Raw genomic sequence first — 25,857 nt, 5'->3', positions numbered from 1 at the left:
AAGGAAGGAAGGAAGGAAGGAAGGAAGGAAGGAAGGAAGGAAGGAAGGAAGGAAGGAAGGAAGGAAGGAAGGAAGGAAAAGAGGGAGGGAGGGAGGGAGGAAAAAATATTAGTGACTCTTGGACAAATCATTTCATCTCCCAAGGTCTGTTTCCTCATCTGGGAAATGGGAACTGAAACTAGATGATTTCTAAAGTTCTGTCCAGCTTCAACAATCTCTGACTTCTATTTGCCTTCATATCTCTCATTCTTTCCTCTTGAAACCCTTTCCCACCTCAGGCATTAGGTTTACTCCTGCAGCCCTCTTCATCTGTTTGGATAAGCAAACCAAAAGCACCAAAGCAAACATTCATTCACATTATTTAAGATTTAATACATTCCTCTTTCTAAGAATATTTGCATTTCTTTAAGTAGGAACTCAGGAATGGACATGGCAGAATTCCTGCATTATAGTATCATTGTAGAGTCATGGATTCAAAGCCAGACCAGAGCTCAGAAGTCATCTAATCCAAACCTCTCATCACTGAGAGTAATCGGCCAAAAGTTTAGATTTTATTCCATAGGAATAATTCCATAGGAATTTATTGATTAAAGCAGGGGTAACACTGCTTTTAAAAATAGCTCTGGAAAATTTGACTGATTTAAGATTAGGAAAAGGATTATTTGGCAGAGAAAGTGGAGGTAGAGAAATCAAGTAAACAATTTTGCTATGGTAATGAAAGTCTGAACTAGTTGCTCACAATGGGAATTGAGATAAGAAAATTGATTGCATATAATTTTGAAAAGCAATACAAGGTTTCTTTGATGTTAATATCTCTCACTTTGAGAGAGTCTCTTTGTCTCAAATGTTCCTTTGAAGGTTATTACGACATCTGCAGGATGGATACATTTTTGCTAAGGGCATCAGTTTGATACTCCTCCAGTACTACTACACAGATAGCCATGAAATGTAATGCCTTCCCACCACCACCCCCTGAAAAAAAAAGCTGTGCATTTCTCTCCCCATCACTGTATATGATTCTTTTTTCCCAGTATTGTCTTAGAATTATAGCGTTAAGAGCTTAAAGCAACCTCAAAGGCTATCTAGTCCAACCACTGATTTAAAGATGAGGAAACTGAGTCCCAAGGTAATAACAGCATTAACATTTGAACCCAGATCTTTTGGTTCCAAATCCAGCATTCTTCCCACTGCACCCTCCCAAGATTCTTGGTTATTACTATATGCATATCTTGCTTGGTCAAAAACATGGTATTTTATTCTCCCAAGAAAATGAAGACACACTTTGGTTGACTGCTCTCTCTTCTGTTTCTAAAGAATAATGCACGATGAAGTGAGTGAAACTGAGAACATTCGGAAAAACCTGGCAATTGAAAGAATGATCATAGAAGGGTGTGAAATTCTCCTGGATACCAGCCAAACTTTTGTAAGACAAGGTATAGCACATATACATATGACATGCTCCTATCACGTGGATAAATTGCCAGTTTGTTTTGCCACGATACGTCAAAACCTCTTCTCATGTTTTTCTATCATTATGAGGTGCTATAAGGCATAAAAATGCAGTTATATATATTCACCATTTTCACAGTTTCCTTTTCTCCAGATGTAAACATAATTATATACAGATGGCCTCAGTTACTCTATTGTGTGTTATAGTAAACACTGGAGCTTTCATGTTTATTTGATTTTTTTAACACAAAGGATATCAATTTCATGTAACAGATTCAATCCCAGACATCCTAGGTGCTGGAGATAGAAAATAGCTGTTAGACCATTTCTTCTGACATTTGCTTAGATGAGTATCTACTAATGATCAAACCAATGTTAGTCTATGCTTTTTATTCTCACAGGTGGGTAGCTTTTCCAACCACTCAAATCTTTAAAATTTCTTAAAGAAAAAAATAATAATAAAGGGAAAGTAGTGTCAAAGCTGTATCTCCAGAGAGCAGAAGAACAAAGATCCTTTTTCTCTAAGTCTAAGGTGACTTAAGATCCCACCGAAGGTGTTAATCCCATGTTTAAGTATCAGGGCTATGCACAGAATCCCTCCTCCAGTAAACAGGAAGTTGGCGACCTGGCCAAAGTGGTTTTAACCCATGGTCATGTCCCAAGGGGGTTGTGTGTGAAACAAGTACTTTACAAGTGGTCCAAGAATCTGTGGCATATAAGGCACCTGCCTAGAGACTACAACAGCCTTTTAGAACCACCTCAGGCAGCAGAGCTCACTGTGAGTTGCCCTCTATTATACTTGCTGCTGCTATTTCTCATTTATATTTTTTCTTCCTGTTGCTTTCTCAGTCAGATATGAAATAGTCTATGCAAAGGTATAGCCAGCCTGCTCTTGTCTCCCTGGGAAAGCTGGCCTCCAGTGGCTTTGTTCTGAAGTGATAGGATGGGGTGGGCATGTGTGGAGGTGGGAATGCACCCCTGCCACATGCTCGAGAATATTGTGTGTAGGCAGGGCAGGGGCTTCCTGGAGAGAGGCACCTGCCACCCTGGAGAACTTGCTCTGTACCAGCAGGCACTCTGTGTAGCACCAGAAGCTGAATTTATTGGTGTTTCTTCATCCTTAGCCACCAATTTGATTCCATAGAGAGAGAGAGAAATGATATACATATGTATATGCAAATGATTCATGCATACATTATATAGCTAGATGATAGATAAATATATAAATACATGATAGATATATAGGTACATGATATAAAAATAAATGATACTTACATAGATACATTGATAGGTAATGGATAGATAGAAAGACAGACAGACAGACGGACATAGATCAATAGATAGATGGATGGATAGATGGATAGATAGATAGGTTGATAGATAGATAGAACTTTAGTAAATGCTTACTATGTATCAAGCACTATAGAATGGGAAGAAGGAAGAAGTTTCTATTGCTCTACTTTTTTTACCTCTTACTTTCAGTCTTAGTAACAGCTCTAAGACAGAAGAGTAGCAAGGACTGGGTAACTGGCATTCTCAGGATACATATATCTCATACATATATACATATATATGTACATATATATATATATATATATATATCCAAACATTTATCAGCACTTACTATGTGCTAGCAGGTCACCATGTTAGACATTAGGGATACAAAGATAACATTGGTCCAAAAGAGTTATAATTGATGACAGATCATGAGAAGAACCCAAAAGAAGCTCAAAATGCTATAGGAATTAGAGATGGGAGAAATCACTTCTCACTAGAGTGATCAAGGAAGGCCTTGCAGAGAAGATAGAATTTCAGCTCAGTCCCAAAGGATGGGCAGAGAAACGAAAGGAAGGGAATCCGCATTTCTGTGGTGGCTACTATGTGTCAGGCACTGGCCAGCACAGTGCTAAGTGCTTTTTATCAACATTACTTCAATTGGATAAAAACCAGTTAGAGTACTTGAATAACACAGTAGATGGGGATCCAGACTTGGAATTTGGAGAACCTCGGTTCAAATCTGGCCTCAGACACTTCCCACCTGGATGACCCTAGGCAAGTCCCTTAACCCCAACTGTCAAGCCTTCACCCCTCTTCTGTCTTAGAACTGATACTAAAACAGAAGGTAAGGGATTTAAAAAAAAGACAAACCTGATGGGTGAGAAATGGACTGGGGATGGAGAACAGGAGGCCATTTCAGACAGAAGGAGCATGAATAAGGACCAAAAGCAGAAAAGCCTGGGACATCTTCAGAGAATGGCAAGTAGTTCAATCTCACTTGCTACTGTCAGTCAGTCAGTAAGCAAACATTTAAGTGCTTATTACATACTGACTCTACTTTGCCAAATACTAGAATATACAAAGAAAAGTAAAAATAGTCTCTGCCCTCAAGAAGCTTACATTCTAACAGGGGAAGCAACACATAAATGGCTAAGTACCTATAAGAGAGATGCAGAGTAGATGGAATTTAATCTGAGAGGTGGAATGTACTAGCAACTAGGGAAAAAGGAAAGCCCTCCTACAAGAGTAGGGTTTGAGCTGAGTCTTGAAGGAAATCAGGAAAACCAAGAGGCAGTGAGTGGTAAGGAGGAAGAATATTCCAGGTCTGGGAGACAAAGTACAAAGTCACAGAGACAGGAGCACCCAAAGAACTACAAGGTCAGTATAGCTAGATCACGGAGTGTGAAGGAGTGTCAAGTATAAGACTGGAAAGGTAGAAAAGACTCAGGTTTACAAAGAACATTAAATACCAAAACAAAGGAATTTATGTTTAATTCTAGAGGTAATAGGGAGCCAACGTATGTTAGTGATCAGGTATGGCATGATTGGACCTACACCTCTCCCTCATGCATGGTTGGCCTGTACCGATTAACAAGATATTGCATCCATGGCATGTCTTTTTAGGAGGAATGAGAAGTTGTTTGGTTTTTTTTAATCAAAATGCACTCCCTGTGTGAGAGGGTCTTCTTTTTGTGTGGCCCTTCTGGTCATTCTTCTGCCCTTGTGCTCTCTTACCCGACTGCTCCTTTCTCACATTGTCCTTGAAGGTTGTGCTAATTAATTAAGAGACTGGTAACCCCCTTCTAGTAGTCATAACTTTGAGATAAAAAGGCATTCTAAATATATATTACTCTCCTGGGGAGATCTGAAGGAAGTACAGGGAGATTCTCAGCTTCCTACTGAGGGTATTATAAGAGTAAAATTTTCTTCTGCTCAAAGATAGAATTCTTTTTCCCATGGCCATTTTCTCAGAACCTAATCCCATATGGTTGCCGTAAAAAATAGACTCAGAGTAGGCAGGATGATGCTAAAGGAATCACAATGCATTTCTCTTCTCTTAATAGGTTCCCTCATCCAGGTGCCTATGTCTGAAAAAGGAAAAATTACAAGAGGACGCCTGGGGTCCCTGTCCTTAAAGAAAGAGGGAGAGAGACAATGCTTTCTGTTTTCTAAGCATTTAATTATCTGTACCAGAGGCTCTGGTGGAAAGCTACACTTAACAAAGGTAAGACTAACTAGGAAGGGAGCTGGAACCAAGGAGCTGGGATCTGTCTGGCCTGAAGGATTTAATACCAAAAAGAATCCAGCAGGGAGATCCCTGATAACAGTGGTACCAAAACATTACCAAGGTTATATCAAATAAGGACTGAATGTGAACTTTACCCATACAGAAAACCTACCCTGTTCCAGTCTTCCTGAATGGCTAACCTTCTAATTGAGCTTCCATTTGAGAAAATGAGAGAACCATAAGAGCAATCTTTGGGGAACTACTGTTGTAGCTTTAAATAAGGACATAGGCTATGTATCATTTATCATTGCTGTAAACATACAGGCTAGGGCTGCCCAAAGTGACAGAATAAGTCAGTGATAGAATCTGACTCTATCTACCAAATCAATAGTTTTTGAAAATTGTGAGGATATAGGTCCCTCTTCTGGGTTATTTCTTCATGCCTTAAAATTCCAAAGATTGATGCAATATTGGAATAGACTCATATTATCCACATCTTTCTTCCAACAGATTCCTAAAGCTATTTAATTCCTGCTCTCTGTAGGAATTTTGTTCTAATGGGTCTCCAGAGAAAATGTGGAATTTAATAAAGAACCTTCCTTAATGTATGTTGGGTCACCTTGTTCCTCATCCATCTTCTCTTTCTTTCTACCAATGTAACTGGACATCTGAACTTTCCATCAGCCTCGGGCCATCCAATAATGATTTTGGCTGGTCTCATGTTTTTGCTGGCTAGCTTGAGGTTGATTGACAACTCCACAGCCAGTGGAAGATGCAAAGGATGCAGGTCTAATTGAGAACAACTATGGGGAGAGTGAGACCACGGTGTCAGCTATGAAGAATGAGAATGAATATGATGTGTCAGTAGAGGCAGGTTTTGTGACCCTCCACACTTCTCCCAAGAATTTTGTTCCATTTTACTTAACCTATTCTTTATTCTACTTTTATAAGCCTGGGTATTATTGATAAATAAAAAGCCATACCACAAAAGTCTATCATTTTGCTGAAGAGAAAACTCCTCCCCCACCCTCTCTCTCATTTGACAGTGAAATGACAAATTTTCTTTGGCACACCTTGGTCAAAAGCATTACTAGAAGCACAGAAAGCTGTTTAATCGGATTTCATTTTTAAACACAACACATTCCCCCATCCCTTCCCAAGACTTTCACTTGGGGATAAGAAGGTAGCCTTAATTGAGCCAGAATCTCAATGGAGCAGCTCATTACTGTCACTAAATTACTGGTCTGAAATATCATGCATTATATGGCAGAGCTGCTGATTTGAGCAATTGACTACAGGGAATTTGCTGCTTATATTAATTTATCAACAAATTAGCTTATTAGTTGCATGAGGGAAATTAAAAATTTTCAAATATCAAATTATCCATTTTCAACAAATCTGAGCATGAAATGCACATCAAGGAAATCTTTCATGGTTTATTGGCTTTTGAATTTTAATTACTAAAGATCTGCCATGGATATTATACCATTGGGAGGAAGGGTTTATTAGGTGACCTTTAAGGTCCCTTCCTACTTGTAGTCTATAATTCTATGATTTTTCTTGGCTATTTCTTAAAATACAGTCGAGCCTCTGCTGTGTATAATGAGGCTCATTATTACTTGGCTTTCTACCTAATAAGAGTCAATGTGCAATTCCCTAAACTCAATAGCTTATTAAGATAAGCCTTTCAGAAGTGAGTGGGAATGAAAATCTTAAATTAGAAAACAACTTTCAGAGATGAAAACATAATAATAATCACAATAAATAATCATAATATTTGGCATTCATATGTAACTTTAAGGTTTTGTTTTAAAAAGCACTTCATATATATTAACTCACTGGACCTTTGCAACATCCCTGTGAAGTAAATACTGCTGGCAATATCTCCATTTTTATTTTTTGTTTTAAATATTTTTCTATGTTTACATGATTCATTTTCTTTCCCTCTCCTCTTCCCGCCTCTCTCCCAGAACTGACAAGGAAATCCACTGGGATGTACAAATGTTGTCACTTGATACCTATTTCCATATTATTCATTTTAGTTATAGAGCAATTTTTTAAAGCCTAAACCTCAAATCACATACCCATAATATCTCCATTTTTAAAATGGAATAGAAGAGAATAGAATGGAAAAGGATTTACTAAGTGTTTTTTATGGCCCAACGACTATGCTAAATGTTGAGAATACAAATTTACAGTTCAGGCCCTGCTCTCAAAGAACTCACATTCTAATTGGAAAAAACAACATCTAAAAGTTCACTTAAATGATAGCTGGTAAGGCCTACTGGTCCTTCAGGAGTTGGACTAGGAACATTGTGGGAAGAATTCCATCTTCTTTTGCCTGGTTCCTGGTGAGTAATCTGAGATTCAGAAAGTCTGGGTCTTGCCCAAGACCACACAACGAGTAAGTGTGGAAGGTAGGATTTAAACTTAAGTCCTGGGATCCTATGTGCAAAGTGCTATTCATTTCAATTTTCTCTCATAGATAGATAGATGGATGGATGGATAAATGGATGGATGAATGGATAGATAGATAGATAGATAGATAGATAGATAGATAGATAGATAGATAGATTGATTGATTTAGACAAACAGATGGGTAGATAGATAGATGACAGAGATATATTCACATAAATATATATATATTTATTTATTTATAGGCATACCTGTTATAACATGGAAAGCCTGTGACACGAGTGCTGGTTTTTTGACAGTGACATTAAAAAAAGTTACTAGCTGTACAAATTCTACTCTGATACTTCATCATATCTTAGGGATGATGCTGGGTCTTCAAAGTCTATAGCAGCAGAGCACTTAGTTTGCTACCACATGGTACCAAGTTTAAAAAGTTCAGGACTAGTAAAAGATTGTCTATAATTTGGTTCTAATTACAGTGAATAACTATAATGCCCTGAACTAGTCACATATATTTGAATTCAGACTATATGAATAACTATGTAAGCTATGGACATTGCTTCCAAGCCAATGGAAATATACAATTTAAATTCAAATTATAAAACCACTTCAGGTTTTATGTTTTATGCATTATTTGCAGTAATTAGGATGAAGCTGTACCTATCACCCAGGAACCAATCTAGCTAAGTACAGAGAAGCTCATGACCAAAAGATTGACCATCAAGTCACTATTTTGGAGAAGAAAATAGAGCAACTCATGAACCGGTATACTAGATAAAGTGTGGTAGTGTTTCCATCTGAGGCATATCCAAGAAAATGTGGATCTTCTGAAGCATAAAGAGAATTTAATCACAGAGCTGGAAAGGACTTTAAAACATATAATTGACAGACTATGAGGGACTTTTATATATAATGATGACAAAGGACCTTCTTTATTTGATTTGAGTGTAGGTTACATTTCTATTATAGTTATTTGTAGAAATTAGTCTTATTTGTTAAAATATATTAAGCATACCTATAAAGATAAAGGCCATTCAGATTATATCATAGGATAAAAGACTAAAAAGAAACTGAGAGATCATCTAGTTTAACCTCTTATTTTAGATATAAGCAAACCAACTCAGAGGAAGAGAAGTGATTTGTTCAACATCACAAAAGTAGTTGATGATATATTTATGAATTATACTTAGACCTTCAGAATCCTCATTCAGAGAGTTAATTCTACTACAATGTTTTATCTCAGATACAATGAATAAAAAAATGGAAAAATGAAAATGACATTTTGAAGCTCAAGATTTAAATTTATCCACATTCTGCTGTTTTTCAGAATGGAGTAATCTCACTCATTGACTGCACGTTGATGGAAGAGCAAGAAAGTACAGATGAGGAAAGTAAGTATTGTCCATTTCTTCCAAAATAATTAACCCCAGAATTTATAGCCAGATAGAAGGCTATTAAGTATGAATTAGGTAATGGTTTCTGGTGGCTGTAAAACAAACAACAAAAAAAAGTTGAAAAACACACCACTCCCTGGCAATAGGAACCTAGATATAGAGCTGGGAAAGAGCTGAGAGAGGTCATCCATTGAAATCCCCTCATTTTACAGATATGGAAAATGAATCCCAAAGAGCTTAAGTGACCTGCCAAAGGACCCACAGATCATAAAAAGACAGAGTTAGGATGGGAACCCAGATTCTTACTCCTCCCATTCTTATCATCTAGAGTTGTTCAGTCATGTCCATCTCTTCATGACTCCATTTGGAGTTTTCTTGGCAAAGATACTGGAGTGGTTTGCCATTTCCTTTTTCAGCTCATTTTACAGATGAAGAAACTGAGGTAAATGGGGTTAAGTGGCTTGCCTGGGTTACACATATAGGAAGTATCCAAGGCCAGACTTGAACCCAAGTTCTCCCAGGTCTAGTGCTCCATCCATTGCATCAGCTAGCTGCCCTTATCATATAGAGACAGGCATCTAATTTGTATTTAAAGTGAGCTAAGTAGCATGGTGGATACATAAGCATGAAACAAGGCCTTCTTTACTTGATTTCAGTGTAGGGTTATTTAGTTATTTGTAAAAATGAGTCTTGTTTGTTAAATAAGCATTGGGAATACAAATTTTCAAGTAATTCAGACCATACTCTCAAAGAAATCACATTCTAATTAGAAGAAAAATCATAAGTGTGCACTTGAATGATTTCTGGAAAAGCCTAGTGGTCCTTAAGTTCCTCATAAGTCTAAAGCAAATTTTTAATTACCAAGCCGGGTTCAAATCTGGCCTCAGACACTTCCTAGCTGTATGACCCTGGGCAAGTCACTTAATTCTACCTGCCCAGCTCTTACTGATCTTCTGTCTTAGAATTGATACTGACAGAAGGGAAGGATTTTTTTTAGTGATCTAGGCTCTTTCTCATGCCAGTCATCAAAGTTATCAAAGGTAAAGATACTATGATCTATCCTAGCTAAAATATAAACTCTCCAAAGGCATGAACTATTTCTGTTTCCTTTATTACTGTACCCCCACCTAGAATACAATAGATATCTAATAAGTGCTTGGGGAATTCAATTGAATTGGAAGGAAAAAGTAGAATAAATATTCTTAACTCTCCTCTCCTCCTTTTAACAGATCAGAAAATGGATATGCTGGAACCTAAATTTGTCTTCCTGAATCTTAAATTGGTCTTGGGGGCCCCAAATCATACAACCATGATCATATGCCCACATTCCCAGATCACAGAGAGGGAGAGAAAGCTGGCCTTCTTAGCTATGATGAAGAGCCTCCCAGAAAATTTCTCTTCTCCTTTCCCCATCTGGGGAAATCTAAACTAAAAACTCTATCAAAAGGAAGCAGAACTAATATAGGACCTCCTCTAGATTAAAATAGTGCAATTTGAGAAACAGAGCTCAGACAAGGGAGTCATGGTTTAAAAGGCTGTACCTTAAGTCCATCAAGGGCATTAGACACATTACTAGATTCAGAGATGTGGCACTTTAATTTCTGCAGCTCCTTCCCCAAAGTGATTCCCATTCGAGTTCACCCAATCCTTTCATTTGTTTTAATAGCCAAAGTGTTCACAGAGATTACTAGATTCATAAACCTACAGCAAAATTTTAATTACCTCGCTTCTGTGTATATAACTTCATATGAGTCAGTTCATGTTTCTGGACAGCTGAATGTCTTCCCCTGAAGAAGGAGGATGTACCAAAAGGATTCTATTTGGAATTAGTGTAAATAGTGGCATAAGAATGGGACCTTTTCTTTTCTTAAGTGTTCTTATCTTTTAGAGAAAACAATAAAATGGCAGTCAAGGGATGCTTATACTTCTTCTTAAACCAAAGGATCCTAAGAGTACAGTCCATTGTCATCTTACTCTAGGCAAGTAGCTACAGATGACCACATAGCAAGTCACTTTATTTCTCAAATGGTCTGGGGGAAGTGGTACCTTGCAGATCTGAATCATCTTTTAGACATCTTGTATTTGAACTCAGAGGATAGAACCAGGAAAAATGGGTAGAATTTACAAATAGGTCCACTTTGACTCAATGTCAACAAAAAATTCCTAACCATTAAAGCTATTCAAAAATAGAATGAAAAAAAAAAATAGAATGAGCTACTTTGACAGGGAGTAAGTCGCCAATCATTGAAGGTCTTTGAGAAGAGGCTAAATGACTGTTTTTCAAGAATGTTATAGTCAGAGCAGCTAGGTGGCTCAGTGGATTTAGAGCCAGACCTAGAAACATAATGTCCTGGGTTCAAATCTAGCCTCAGACTCTCCCTAGTTGTATGACCCTGGACAAGCCACTTAACCCCATTTGTCAAGCCCTTGTCTTAGAGGCCCTTCTGTCTTAGAGTTGTTACTAAGGCAGGAAAATAGGGTTAAGAAATAGTGAGAGAAGAAAGTCCCTCAATCCACAGCTTCCCCATAATCTTTAACCTTCCTGCCAATTTGATGTGGAGCAAGTCAGTTTATTTCTCAAATGGTCTGGGGGAAGTGGTACCTTGCAGATCTGAATCATATTAGCATATATATTATGGATCTTCAAATCTTACCTCTAATCCTTATCTCTGACTTTGGAAGCCATTCCTCTATAAAATTTATTTCCCCCCAAAGTTGTTACAGCTCTTTATTCTGCTAATACTTGAAAATAAAGAAAACTCAAACTGACACTAATTTACCTCTGTTTTAATGCCTAGTGACTCAAAAATTATGTATTAGACACTTCATAGCTGTGTGGCCCTGGGCAAGTCACTTGACCCCCACTGCCTAGACCTTACCACTCTTCTGCCTTGGAGCCAATCCACAGTATTGACGCCAAGACAGAAGGTAAGAGTTTCACCAAAAAAAAATTATGTATTAGAAGAATGAGTAAGAAACTGTCACTGCTTTGCAATAGGCCCATATTTATGTCAGGATAGTTACATTCAGAAGAACTAGAGTAAGATAGTGGACAGATAACTTGCACTAGAATCAGAGAACTTAGCTCAGGTCCTGCTTCTGGCACATACTGTCTGGGTGACCTTGGGTGAGTCACTTATCCTCTCACTACCACTAGGCAATTCTCTAAGGCTATAAATTACAAAGGAGTTACTGCTATGCACTGGCAGCTAGGTGGCACAGTGGATAGAGTGGGGGACTTGGAGCCAGGAAAACTCATCTTCCTGAGTTCAAATCCAACCTCAGACATTAATTAACCATGGAACCCCTAGGCAAGTTACTTAACTCTGTTTCCCTCAGTGTCTTCCCCTGTAAAATGAGCTGGAGAAGGAAATGTATCCAATATTTTTGCCAAGAAAACCCCAAGAAGGATCATAAAGAGTTGGGCATGATTAAGAAATGACTAAACAATACAGACATGCATTGATGAAGAGAGTTTCTAAATTGGGAGTTTCATAGAGAAAGAGGGAGGGAAGGAGAGAGATAAGACAAGAAAGAGAAAGAAAAGGGGATAAAGGAGGGTGAGAAAAAATTAGGAAGATGGGAGCGAGGAGAGTCAGAAAGAGACAGAGAGGGGCAGCTGGGTAGCTCAGTGAAATGAGAGTCAGGCCTAGAGACGGGAGGTCCTAGGTTCAAATCTGGCCTCAGCCACTTCTCAGCTGTGTGACCCTGGGCAAGTCACTTGACCCCCATTGCCTAGCCCTTACCACTCTTCTGCCTTGGAGCCAATACACTGTATTGACTCCAAGAAGGAAGTTAAGGGTTTAAAAAAAAAGAAAAGAAAAAAGAAAGAGACAGAGAGCTAGAAGGAAAGAAAGAGACAGAAAGAGAACCATAACTAAAATGAATGAATACAAAACAAACCCCAAAGTTCTGGCTAGATTTTACATAAACACACAGGCCAAGATGCTTAGCCTAGTAAGCTAGCCCTTCCCAGGGCACAACATTTTATCTCCCCACTTATGTGCCCTTTCACAGGTGGATCCCCATGCCCAAAATGCCCTTCTTCCTCTTTGACTCATAGAATTCCTCCCTTCCTTCAAAGCCCAGTTTGGGTACTACCTCCTGTCCCGTACTGAGCTCCTTCAATTATTAGTTCTTCTTTGCTTTTGAAATTGCTTAGTGTGGATTACTTTGTATGTATTTTCTATACACCAAGAAAATATGACACCCAATAGTTCTTCTCTTCATATTGCCAGCACTTAACAGTGTCTTACACACGATACTAAATATCTTTGCTTGTTGAAATGAACTAAATAAATTTTATTTGATTGATTTTACTTGCCTCTTACCCATCTGTAAAATAAGTGATTCCCTAACTTAAAGATGACTCAGGAAAAATGAAAAGTGGTCAGGCTTGTCATTAAATTCTGTTCATAATCTTTAAGCTAATGTAGCTAAAATTGTAGTCACTAGGGTATCATTAAAAAGAATTCTAGCACAGAGAGGAGGAAAAGAAAATTTGATCTGTGAGCATGATCTCTTTTGAATCCTGAAGATAAATCCTCTGGACAAGATATAGACCACTTGGATTTTAAGATTGTGGTGGAGCCAAAAGACTGTCCTTCTTTCACTGTCATCCTCGTGGCATCCTCGAGACAAGAGAAAGCTGCCTGGACAAGTGACATTAGTCAGGTAAGAAGAAATCTGAATAGGAAGTAAAAGTTCCTCTGAAGGGCTCATGGGTTTGGTTTGCTGGATGTAAGTAATATGGGAGTTTTCACAATTTACCCTTTAGCAAACTCCAAAGATTGGAAGAGTAAATAATATCTAATAGGGCATATAGAGATGGAAATATTGACCAGATTTGTGGATCGTGAAGACAAGATAAGCTCACCTATCTCATATGTACAGGAAATATTAGACATCAGAAACCCTTCCTAAGAAAGAAATAATATAGCAAAATAACTGAAATTATAAATGCACAATAATGGAGACAAAGTAATCTGAACAAATTACTTGAAGGCTCAGAAAATCTGTTCCAAAACTCAAGAAGCTCATAAAGTCAATTACGTAAAGATAGGATTTTTGCCTTGGAAGCAGCAAGGCAGCTCAGTGGATAGAATGCTAAACCTAGACTTAGGAAGATCTTGGTTCAAATCTGACCTTAGACACTTACTAGCTGTGTGATCCTGTGCAAGTCACTTAACCTCTATTTGCCTTAATCCATTGGAGAAAGAAATGATAAATCACTCCAGTATCTTTGCTAACAAAATCCTAAGGACCGGATTGTCATGCTTTGGTCCACAGGGTCACAAAGAGTCAGATATGACCAAGCAACAACAAAGATTTAGCCTTATTCTTAAGAATTTACCAGATTAAGGTCCAACATAGAAGAATTGGAACTTTTAGATCATACACAATCCCTGACCAAAGTCTGAATCATTCATTAAGCAGAACAAACTCCTTTTCTAAGAATCTACTAAACCACACCCAGCTAGATTCAGAATCCAGTCTGGAAGTTGAATCTGATGAGATGTAGAGCAGGTGTAACAACCACCTGAGAAGCCAATCCAGATTTGATTCATGAAAAGGTTAGTTAATTTTGTCTAGTCCAGTGCCACAGAAAGCAGCTCTAATCCTTAATGAGGGTATGTCCTCACAAGAGACCAGGCAGAAGAATATGGATGGGCTGATGCAAATCCATCACCGCTACTGCAAATAACAACCCATAGCATATGCCCTTTGGGTCAGTATCACTGATCAATCAAGACGTATTAAACCCTACTGTGTTCCAGAAAGAACACTGTTGAGTGGCTTAAGAAGATAAAGATTTAGTAATTATTTGTAGGTTCACACATTCTTGAAAGGCTAGAGGGAAAATGAATGACTATGTTAAGCAAGGTAGGTTATTATTAAAGCTTTCTGTTCAAATTTGCACCTGGCTGCTTGCCTAGCAGCCCACCTGCCATAAGTGTTACAGACATCTGGTGGAATTTATCCAGCTAGTGTTCATATAGCTGATGGTATACCCTTAGAACTGTATAGCAATATATTTTTAAAAAGCCAAATTCCCAGGAGGAAAAACAGTGCAGAGTAGAAGCCTATATGGTTGCTGATTCTGTATTTATAATGTCTTACATACAGTAATTGCTTAAGTATATAAATATTTATTAAATTGAATTCTTAAACATATTAGAGGAGTTTCCTCTTTATGGACTAATTTTAGGAATTGAAGGCAGATTACGATAGAATGGGGAGTAGCTACATGGCTAAGTGGATTGAAAGCCAGACCTAAAGACGGGAGGTCCTAGGTTCAAATCTGACCTCAGACACTTCCCAGCTGTGTGACCCTGGGCAAGTCACTGAACCCCCATTGCCTAGCCCTTACCACTCTTCTGTCTTGGAACCTACACAGTATTCATTCTAAGAACAAAGGTAGAAGCCTAAAAAAAACCTGGAGCACTCAATAGGATGGTTAAATAGGCATTTCCACTTCAGTTCTGTCTTTTCCAGGCAGTTCCCTCAAGGTCCATGTCTTCTGACAAGTCATACAGGTCGTGGGCTCATCCTCCTATAAGAGGTTATCTTCTCTAGGTCTTTCTTCTACAGGTCCACTATGCTATCCACTGTACTATCCAGCTGCCTATTTCTGTTACTAACAATAATAATCACATCATTAACATAATGCTTTAAGTTTTACAAAGAGCTTGATGTTAATTCATTCAAAAATTCTCTTTCCCCTAGCCTAACATCCATGAGGTATATTCAAAAGAGCACTGGGATGTGGAATCAGAAGGCCTAGATTTGCATCTTGACTCTGCTAATTAATGCCTGTGTGCACTTGGACAACTCATTTAATCTTTCTAAGCCTCAGTTTTCTCGCTGATAAAATGACAGGATTGATCTAGATGCTCTCTAAGGTCCCCTTCCATCCCTGAATCTCATGTGCCTGGGAACATTTGGTGCAGATAAATTCTCAGTCAGGACCATTTAGCACCATTTATCCCTTACCAGCCTAAGGCTGTTCTGGATACAAATAGTATCCAGGATGTTTTTACAATATGTTACCTCTCCTAGATTATCAAGAACATTGAGTTACAGCCAAGCTGACCAATAATGACTAGCTTATTAGTCATGTAAAACCAGTGTCTAATCAATTCAGCTGTCATGTACGCAGACAAATCAAATAGATGGCCAATTAATGGTGATTGACCATATTGACCAAATCTGTTCTGTTACAGCAGGGGTTGGCAACCTTTTTGGCCATGAAAGCCATAAACGCCACATTTTTTTTAAAATGTAATTTCATGAGAGCTGTACAGTGCTCACAGTGCGTGCTCCTGTAACAGTGCCTGAAAAAAAATTGACTTTATGGCTCCTGCAGAAAGAGCCTATCTGGCCCTCAAAAGAGCCAAATATGGCTCGAGAGCCATATGTTGCCGACCCCTGTGTTATAATGTTTAATGTCAATGGGTTTTGAGCTTTCCAGTAGGGCCATGAGAAAAAAAAATTAATTATATATATATATATATATATATATATATACACACACACATATCTTCTTATAATTTTCTTCCATCAGAGGAATATTTTCCTCTGATAGAAGAAGATTAAAATAAATAAACTAGACTCTACCAGTGAAGAAGTGATGGCCAAGGAGCAAGATGGGAGACACATTAACTCATTGTTGTTGTTGGTGGTGGTGGTGGTGGTTAAGTCACTTTGGTTGTGCCCAGTTCTTCATGGCCCCATTTGGGTTTTTTTGGCAAAGATACTGAAGTGGTTTGCCATTTCCTTCTCTAATTCATTTTATAGATGAGGAAACTGAGGCAAACAGGATTAAATGATTTGCTCAGGGTCACAGAGCTAATAAGTGGCTGAAGTTTGATTTAAATTCAAGAAGATGAGTCTTCTTGACTAGATCCAGCATTCTCTCCACTGGCACCCAGTTGCCCTATATTAACTCTTAGTGACTGCCAGTTACTGTTCTAACAGCAAAAGATAATCCCTTAAAAAGCTTAGGAAAGTAATCTGTACTGTGTTCCCTGAGAAAAGGCTGCTGGGTCCAGGCATGGAGTCTTCCATCTAATATAAGAAGTTTACTACTTCTGCTGCTGTATTTCAGACCATGGGTACATCAGTAGTACCCTGAGCCCTCAGTCTTCTGCTTGGTGAAACATATTTCCTGAGTAAGGGCCACTTGGAGCCAGGCCATGGATATTCCATCTGCCAGCCCAATATCCCAAATAGGATTTGGAGAACTTCCATTTCAAAGAAGAGCAATCCTCCTTTCAACTTCAGGCCTTCCATCTCCTGCTACAACCATGCTTTGAGGGTAGAGAAGTGGCACCCTCTACTCAATTATGGACACTCTTATGCCTGGTCATACACTTCACAACCCAGTGACTCTAAACACCTATAGATCATCATCCAAAATCCATTCCACACCCTTTCCCCTTGATTCCTCATATTTTACAGGTCATTCACAGTGAACTCCCTCATTTCCCCTCTTCCTCATCTCATCACTCAAGTGTTTTCTGCCACTTTTTCCTCCTTCACCCCTGGTTCACATGATGATGTGGCCTTACTCTTTATCGAGGCTAAACCTTCTACTTGCTCAAGTGGATTCCATCCTATCTCCTCCAAGATACTGATCCCTCCATCATCAGCATTCTTTCACTTGTTTTCAATCTCTCTCTCTCTCTCTCTCTCTCTCTCTCTCTCTCTCTCTCGACTTATTTCTTGCTGCCCACCAACATGTCTATGTGTCCCCTACCCTGAAAAAAAAACCCTCATTTGATCCTTGCATCCCTGCTAACTGTCATCCTATATCTCTTCTGCCCTTTGTAGCTACACTCCTTGAAAAAGACAACTACAATAGATGCCTCTACTTTCTCTTACTTTCTTCTTAATTATTTACAAATTTTACTTCCACCCTTATCATTCTACCAAAATTGCTCTCTCCAAAGTTACTAATGACTTTTTAGTTGCCAAATCCACTGGTCTTTTCTCCTTTTCTCAATCCTTATTCTCCCCCTCAACTCTCTTCTCTCTTAGTCTTTGATACTGCTGCTAACTCACTTTTTGATATTCTTCTCTCTAGACTTTCAGGACTTCCTCTCTCCTGGTTTTCCTCCTACTCATCTCACCACTCCTCAGTCTCCTTTGCTGGATCTTTATCCAGATCACACCCTCTATCTGTAGGTGTCCCTCAGCATTCTGTCCTGGGCAGACATCTCTTCTTCCTTTATCCAACTTCACTTGATAATCTCATTAGCTTCCATGAATTTAATTGCCATTGCTAGACTAATAATTCTCAAATCTACCTATCCAGCCCAATCTCTCTGCTGACCTGCAGCCTCACATTTCCAATTGCCTTTTAAGACATACCATAACTCCATACCTCTCATTTCCCATATCCAAGCCATTGCCAAGCCCTGTAGAATTCACCTTTGCAACATCTCTTGAATATCCCCCCTTTCCTCTGGCATTGCCCACACTCTAGTGCAGGCTCTCATCACCTCATGCCTTAATTACTATAATAGCTAACTGGTGGGCTGGCCTATCTCAAGTCTCTCCCAACTCTAATCTACTCTCCATTTAGCCATTTAAGTAATTTTTCCTAAAGCATAGGTCTGATAGTGTCACCCTTCTACTCAAGAGACACCAGTGACTTCCTATTGCCTCCAGAAACAAATTCAAAATGCTCTGTTTGGCATCCAAAGCTCTTCATAACCTAGCCTTCTTCTACCTTCCTAGTCTTCTTACACCTCCAACAGCAACTCTTGAATCCAGGGACTCTGGCCTGGTGATACTACAAACTAGACACTCTCTCAGCTCTGGTCATCTCCCATGCATGGAATGCTCTCGTTCCTCCACTCTAACTACTGACCTCCCTGATCTTTCCCTTTTTAAATCATATCCTGTTTACTCTATATATAGCCTGCTTTGTATAATTGTTTACCTGTTGTCATTAGATTATAAGATCCTTGAGGAAAAGGAACCTTCTTCTTGCCTCTTTTTATAACTTCAGATAGCCCGGTGTCTGGCACATAGTAGGAGCTTAACAAGTGTTTATTGATTGATCATTTGGTTGACTTTAAAGAGACTGCATTACAACTTACTATGGAATCATAGAATGTTAGAGCTGGAAGATGTTTTCAAGTACATTTAGTTTGGATCCCCACTTTACAGATGAGAGTGAGAACTAAAGAAGTGAAGTCAATGTCAGGAAAATAGGAATATACAATTTCCATTTTCCTCTGCTGATTTTAAGCACCAAGCTCTTAAAACCTAGCTAAATAAATCCTGTTTCTCAATTACTCAAGAAAGTAAGCACTCAAATCGGCCTCAGACACTTCCCAGTTGTATGACCCTGGGCAAGTCACTTGACCCCCATTGCCCACCCTTACCACTCTTCCACCTAGGAGCCAATACACAGAAGTTAAGGGTTAAAAAAATTAAAAAAAAAAAAAGAAAAGAAAGAAAGTGAGCACTAAGGTGAGGTAGGTACAGCTCTGAGGAGATCCTAAGATACTACTATTCAGGGTTCTTTTCACTTCACCAGGCTGATTCTATATTGATATTCTTGCCACAGTTGGGTATGAATTTTGGAGCTAGATGAGGACCTTATCTAGGTTCACTCTCTCTTTTCTTTTTTTAACCATAATGTCTTTTTGACCCATAAGAAAACTTGGAAAGTCTTTAATTCTGTAGTCAAGTATTGATTTTCAATAGAAATCAACAGATAAGGCTTACAAATCTTCCACATGCAGACATTTCTTGCAATACATTTGATTTACAGTTTGCCTATGACCCCAGAATTATGAACAATATGAACAGAGGTTAACTTTGCTCATCCCAAACCCATAAATAAAATCTTCACAATACTTTCCAATATTACTAGTGTTTCATTTCATTGCACTTTCTTCCATAGTTTAAAAATAACCTGTGTGTGTGCCCATGTATGTGTGTGCCCATGCACATGTGTGTGTGTGCTTTCATTCTTTTCAATCCTTTGACTTTTCCTTGACTGTTTTCCTTTCACACTTCCCACAATATGTTCCAAATCTTTTCTTCTCTTCTCAAACCCTCTCCCCCCTCTCCATCTAATGTAGAATTTCTTAACCTTCTTTTTTTGGGGGGGGGGGTAATTGGATCCCTTTCACAATATGGCAAAGTTTGTAGGCCTACATATTTATTTTCACTGGTAGACATAACTGAAGGAAATATTAAATTTAATTAAAGGTCAATGAAAATGCAAATTTAATTTCTCAAACATTTCTAAAACAGAACTAATCATTATATGTCTGCCTGCCATCCTAACTTCTCAGTTTCTGACAAGGATATTTATCACCATCCTTCTCAAGATTTCCCAATGTTATAAGAAATTTGTTAAATGTTCATTCTGTCTTATTAAGAGCAGAAGTTTTATTAATATCACACTGTCTCCTTTAAGAGCCAAAGCAGATAGCTCTGGACTTCTGGCTCTTTCAGAGGTCTATGATAAAGGATAGAATTCTGAAGGTTCTGGGTCCAGTCTCTCTGACTTCCTTGGGAGCAGGTTGCTGGATCATTTCTCTCAGAAGATCTGTTAGTTATATGAGACAGTTACTTTCAGAGTTGGGATACACATAAGAAACTGAGGAAGAGTGAGAGCTTTTCTCCTAAGTGAGAAGGAGCTGCCAGAGGGGATTCTGTCCACTGTCTCTCTCTCTCTCTGACTTGAGACCCTGCTTGGGTCAGTGTCTTTCTGCCAAGAGATTCTGATAGTTAAATCTGACAGTTGGCTTCAGACAGCTTTTGATGTTAAATATGTTATTTTAAGGAGGTTATTATACATTTAAATTCTTCGCTTAGCATAGGATAGTAAGATAGAATTTAATCTTAAGATAGTGAGAATAGTTTAAGGAGGCCAACTTTGTAGGCAAGAAAAGGCTGCAAAGAAAGCAGCTAGTTTGGGGAGCAGTTATTTAGAGATTTTAGTATAAGGTTAAGAGATTTCCTATTCTATTCCTAACTCCTAGTTTCTGTCCTTCTATTTCCTCTCCATACCTCTTCCCATAGAAGAAAATGAATAAGGGTTGTATCCAACTGTTTCTGGCCTTCCATCCACTGTCTATAAAAATTAATTTAACCCCTGACAGCTTTAGTAATTATAACTGCTGGGCATTACCATTTGGCTATCAATACTCAATACCAACATTAGATCATTTATAGTTATAACACCAGGTATAAATTTTGGAATTATTCTCAACTTTTCATTCTCACTTGCCCTCTATATTCAGTTAGTTGCAACATCTTGTAAATTCTACCTCCATATCTTTCTTTCTTTTTTTTAAACCCTTACCTTCCATTTGGGGATTTATATTATATATTGGTTCCAAGGGAGAGGAGGTAAGGGCTAGGCAATTGAAGTTAAGTGACTTACCCAGGAAGTATCTGATACTGGATTTGAACCTAAGTCCTCCTGACTTTAGACTTGATATAAATTCACTGTGCTACCAAGCTGCCCCTCCATGATATCGTTCACATTTGTCCCTTTGTGTCTCTCTACTCACATAGCCACCGTTCTAGTTTAGGCTCTCGTCATCTCTTATATGGATATTACAAGATCCTCCTAATTAATTTTCCTGAATCCATTCTGTCCTTTTCCAATCCAAATAACTACCAAATTCATGTTCCTAAAGCACAGATCTGCTCATGCCATCCCCCTGCCCAGGATACTTCAATGACTCTTTATCTCTAGGATGAAATACAGATTCCTCCATTTGGCATTCAAAATCATTTCACTGTGTTCCAATCAAACTGGCCTATTTGCTTTTACAGCATTCAATCTCCCATTTTTGCCCAAAATGTCCCCCAGGCCTATCATGTACTCATTCTTCACCTCTACCTTTTAGATTTCCTCCATACCTTCATGGCTCAATAGTGCCAACTATTGCAAAGAATTTTTCCTGACACCCCTCCATGGTTTGTGCTCTCCCCTTTTTCCCCACATTAGTTTGCCTTTACCTTATATGTATTTATGTACATGTTGTATCTCCTCAGAAGAAGGTAAGCTCCTTGAGGGCAGCGATGGTTTCATTTTTGTGTCTATGTCCCCATTCCCTAGAACAGTGACTTGAATGAAATAGATATTTAACAAATGCTTTTTGAATTTAATTGGTCATCTAGTTAGAAAAGTATTTGATATGTGACACTTTATTTTCTGTTTCTAGTGTGTAGATAATATTAGATGCAATGGCCTCATGATGAATGCATTTGAAGAAAACTCCAAAGTCACTGTTCCTCAAATGATCAAGTAAGTGATTTTTTTAATAGCCAGAATTTTCCGAGACAACATTAAAAACAATGGTTGGGAATCTAACCATGTGCCCCGAGAATCAAACCATTCATTAGTACCTGGGTGACTCTTCTAGAGCTCAAAAATGCCCATAGGTTTCAATATCTATACTTTGCTTCCATTCATCTTAATTAAACACAAAAAAGACTTCAGTTTAGAAAATTTCCTATCGAGGCAGCTAGGCTCAGTGAAAAGAGAGTCAGTCCTGGAGAAAGAAGGTGTTGGGTTCAAATGTGACACTTCCTAGCTGTGTAACCCTGGGCAACTCACTTAACCCCAGTTGTCTCATCTTTACCACTCTTCTTCCTTGGAACTGAGAAAGAAGATAAAGCTTTAAAAGGAAAGAAAAAGAAAATTTCCTGTCAGAGAAAGGACATGAGACCTCGTCCATCTCTCTTCTTCTGCCAAACCAAGCAAGGAGCTCAGAAGGGGATCGTTGGCCCCTCCTGCTGCCCACAGCAGGAATAGCTGAAGCCAGCCTGGGAAGGGAAAAAAGGAATGTGGTCTGGCAGAGAAAACAAAAACTAAATGAGAGTGGAATCTGGAGGAAGCTGTGCTGCTGAGACTTGGAGCAGGCTGGAATGAGGAGGTGATTGGCTCTGGGAGTCTGAGCTGAACTTGGGCCAAAGACTAGATTACAGAGATGGTTGACTCCACCCAGGGGTTATGTTACAGCCTTTTAAAACCTTGCATATTACTAAGCCACAAGTTTTGTTTTGTTTTGTTTTTTAATGATATCAGAGCACTAGAAGTAGCAAAGAAAAAACAATAAATGAAGAGTTCAAAAATCATAGAAATGAGACTTCACTTGAGAAAATCAAAGAGTTCATCAAGATAGAATCTGATATTGAATGAATACTCAGAAAATCTGTTATACAAGGCATCCACACAGATCACACTTTGAAGTTACTTCCTAAGAAAGATCTCCTTACAAAAAATAAGTCGTATTATGATGTGCCCACCCAGAAGCCACAATTCTTCTTGGACAAATAGCTTATATCATATTGATTTTAAAATTATTTTAAGTAAAGTTACTGAAAAATAATAACATTTTATACCTATAAACAATTAGAATGTGCATCTTATATACATTTTACACTGGAAAGGCATCATTAGAGAAAAATAATAATATAATAAATTTAGAATGCATATTGTGACCACATTTTACATTAGAAGGAAATCAATAGGAAAAACTCGTTGTGGCTGAATGTTTCTGAAGAATATTTAATGACATTTCACTTTTATAGGAAATAAGTCCATGTTTTTTCCAAGCATAAGTTGTGCTCATGTATATCATATTCATATTTCTTGTGAATTTGTTTTGGATTGTTAATGACTAATTGAGAAGGAAATGTTTTAACAAACTGACTTTCTATTAAATTCTAGTTTAGATTGTATCTCTTCAAAGTGTTAAATATATTCATAAATGTTAAGAAAATGTCCTATCTTCCTAATTTCTGAGGACATAGTAATTGAAATGAAGGCTGCGTTTTCCTGGACCCATAAGAAACTAGGAAGTTCAAGAATTTTTTTAATTAAAAAGCAGTGTCTACCTGGTACTAAATAGCCATAGAAAAAGTAGAAAAACTTAGTGAAATGTCTTATGTCTATCATTGTAATGACAAAACTACAAGAACCTCCCTATAATCCTAATTCTTCTGACCATGTCTCAAGAAAGATGTGGGCATACTTGCACACATCTCATTCTCTGTATTTACCATCTGTATCCCAAATATGGTTTTAGGCCACTCATGATAAACTAAAAAAAAAAGTGACACCAGGGACCCCCCCCAAGTAGCAAGGTGTCCCAATCTTGAAATAACTTACCTGGATTCTTGACTTCTGCCTACCTTGACTATTTGATGATTTTTTTTCTGCCTTGACAATCTTTTGAATCCCATAATTTCAGTTTGTTCCTGACATCAATAAAATGTATATTTATTGATCCACATGTTAACCTTTCATTCCCCAGAGCTGGGATTTCTTTATGTCCTCAGTCTATTAATCTCAGAACCTCCTACTTGTCCAGGTCATTTCAGATGTGTCATCCATGTGAATAATTGTGGCCTGCTGGTTTCTATACTGAACAACTAGTTCTTTTGCTTTTTACATGAATCATCCGACATCATATGGGCACAAACTTTGTTAAGTCAAATATGGGTGAAAATGAACCCGCCTCCCTCCTCACCTTCCAATCTGAGGAAAAATCAACACCAAGAGCCAAGTGAAGACTCAAAAAGATTTATATTTCTAATCAGTTAAGTCCTTCATAAATTCTAGTTACTTTGATATCTAAAGCCCATACAATGAACCTCTTTCTAGGCAAGATACATTATAATATGATCCTTCTAATATCCTATAGAAATCTAATACAAGACACATACTATGGCAAATTCTATATTCTGGTGAGTAGCATTCTAGTAAGACTCCAAATTATATGAATGTAAACATTTTGCCAAGCATAGTTCTACAGATTAACCTAATTCAATGGATCAAAGATCTAAAAGAAATATAGCTTCAAGAAAGTACATTTAACAACAACAAAAACTTAACCACTACCTCACTGAAATTTATTTTTTCCCATTATTGCTCATTCTCTTTAAAATAATACTACTGGAAGTCCATGAATAAGGACTCCTAATAAAATCCACTAATAAGCTTATAAACTCATGATTTCAAAAAAAAATCTATAAGACTCCTCTAAAAAGTTTCTCAGCTATTTAGAAGGCATAGTTTGAGGGGGCATGTTGAATCATTGAACTAGACAGATATGACATTGACTAAGTGACTTCTAAATCCCTCCATCACTTAGATTACTGGCCCTTCCTACATTTTAATTTAGCCCTAAAATATTGGCTGGCTCTTTACAAAGGCAGCTTTCAGAAATAAAAATATGTTTTAGTCAACTGTTAGTGATATCTAATTTATAGTTTGATAGTTAGGTCATGATTGCTAATGGAATCTACTAATTTTTTACAATTATCATATGGTCCAGTGAATCTAATGGCAGCCAGAATAGCAAGATGGTCCATGAATCAAAGTGATATAAAGTCATCGATGAAAGAGAACAAAAATATCTAAAGTTATAGTTTTGATTAAAAGACAAAAATGACCATATAATGCTACAAAGTGGAGGACAGAGTTGGTCATTGGGTCCTTAATTAATCTGATACTTCCCATTCAACTGATAAGAAGCCATTACTACACCAAAAGGTATGGATCTTTATATGGAGGCATCCAAAAGGCACCTCTCAAGGAGGTAGATATATGACTAACACTAATAAAAACACACAGGAAGTCTTTTTTAGTTTCTTTAATTTCTTCTAGCTGCCTCCAAAATGATTGAGAATTAGGGCCTCTAGTTGAAAAGCAGCTCCTCCCCACTCATCCCCATGGTCTCTGAAAACAAGTTGATTGTTTCTCTCTGTCTCCATCTCTCTCTTTCTCTCTGTTTCTATCACTCTGTCTTTCTCTGTCTCTATATAGCTCTGTCTCTCTTTATGCCTTTGTCTCTTTTTCTGTGTCTGTCTCTGTCTCTGCTCTCAGTCTCTGCCTCTGCCTCTCTCTTCCCTAAATTCCAAATCTTAAACTCTTAAACTTAGAGTTAAAGCAACTCAAAGCTGGACAGGACAGGAAATTTTCCTTTTTTTGGATAGAAGGCTAGAATCCAGGATTACACTGACCAGGGAATTCAGAATCCCTTCATGCAGAAGGTTGGAGTTTAGGAACCATGTCCTTCAACTGCTCTCTAAGACTATGTATAAACA

General features: G+C 38.0%; 1 protein-coding gene across 1 annotated transcript in view; it reads left to right on the top strand.

Moving 5' to 3' along the window:
- RASGRF1 (Ras protein specific guanine nucleotide releasing factor 1) overlaps positions 1-25,857 on the top strand; it is a 204,311-nt gene that overhangs the window by 117,814 nt on the left and 60,640 nt on the right. The window contains exons 9-13 of the mRNA XM_044660151.1: positions 1,315-1,433; positions 4,791-4,951; positions 8,697-8,760; positions 13,301-13,437; positions 21,966-22,048. Of these exons, the coding sequence (XP_044516086.1) occupies positions 1,315-1,433; positions 4,791-4,951; positions 8,697-8,760; positions 13,301-13,437; positions 21,966-22,048 (564 nt within the window). The remainder of the gene's footprint in view (positions 1-1,314; positions 1,434-4,790; positions 4,952-8,696; positions 8,761-13,300; positions 13,438-21,965; positions 22,049-25,857) is intronic.

Source organism: Gracilinanus agilis, chromosome 2 (genome assembly GCF_016433145.1).
Source record: "Gracilinanus agilis isolate LMUSP501 chromosome 2, AgileGrace, whole genome shotgun sequence".
Taxonomy (NCBI): Eukaryota; Metazoa; Chordata; class Mammalia; order Didelphimorphia; family Didelphidae; genus Gracilinanus; species Gracilinanus agilis.
This window is presented reverse-complemented; position numbering and strand designations above follow the sequence as displayed.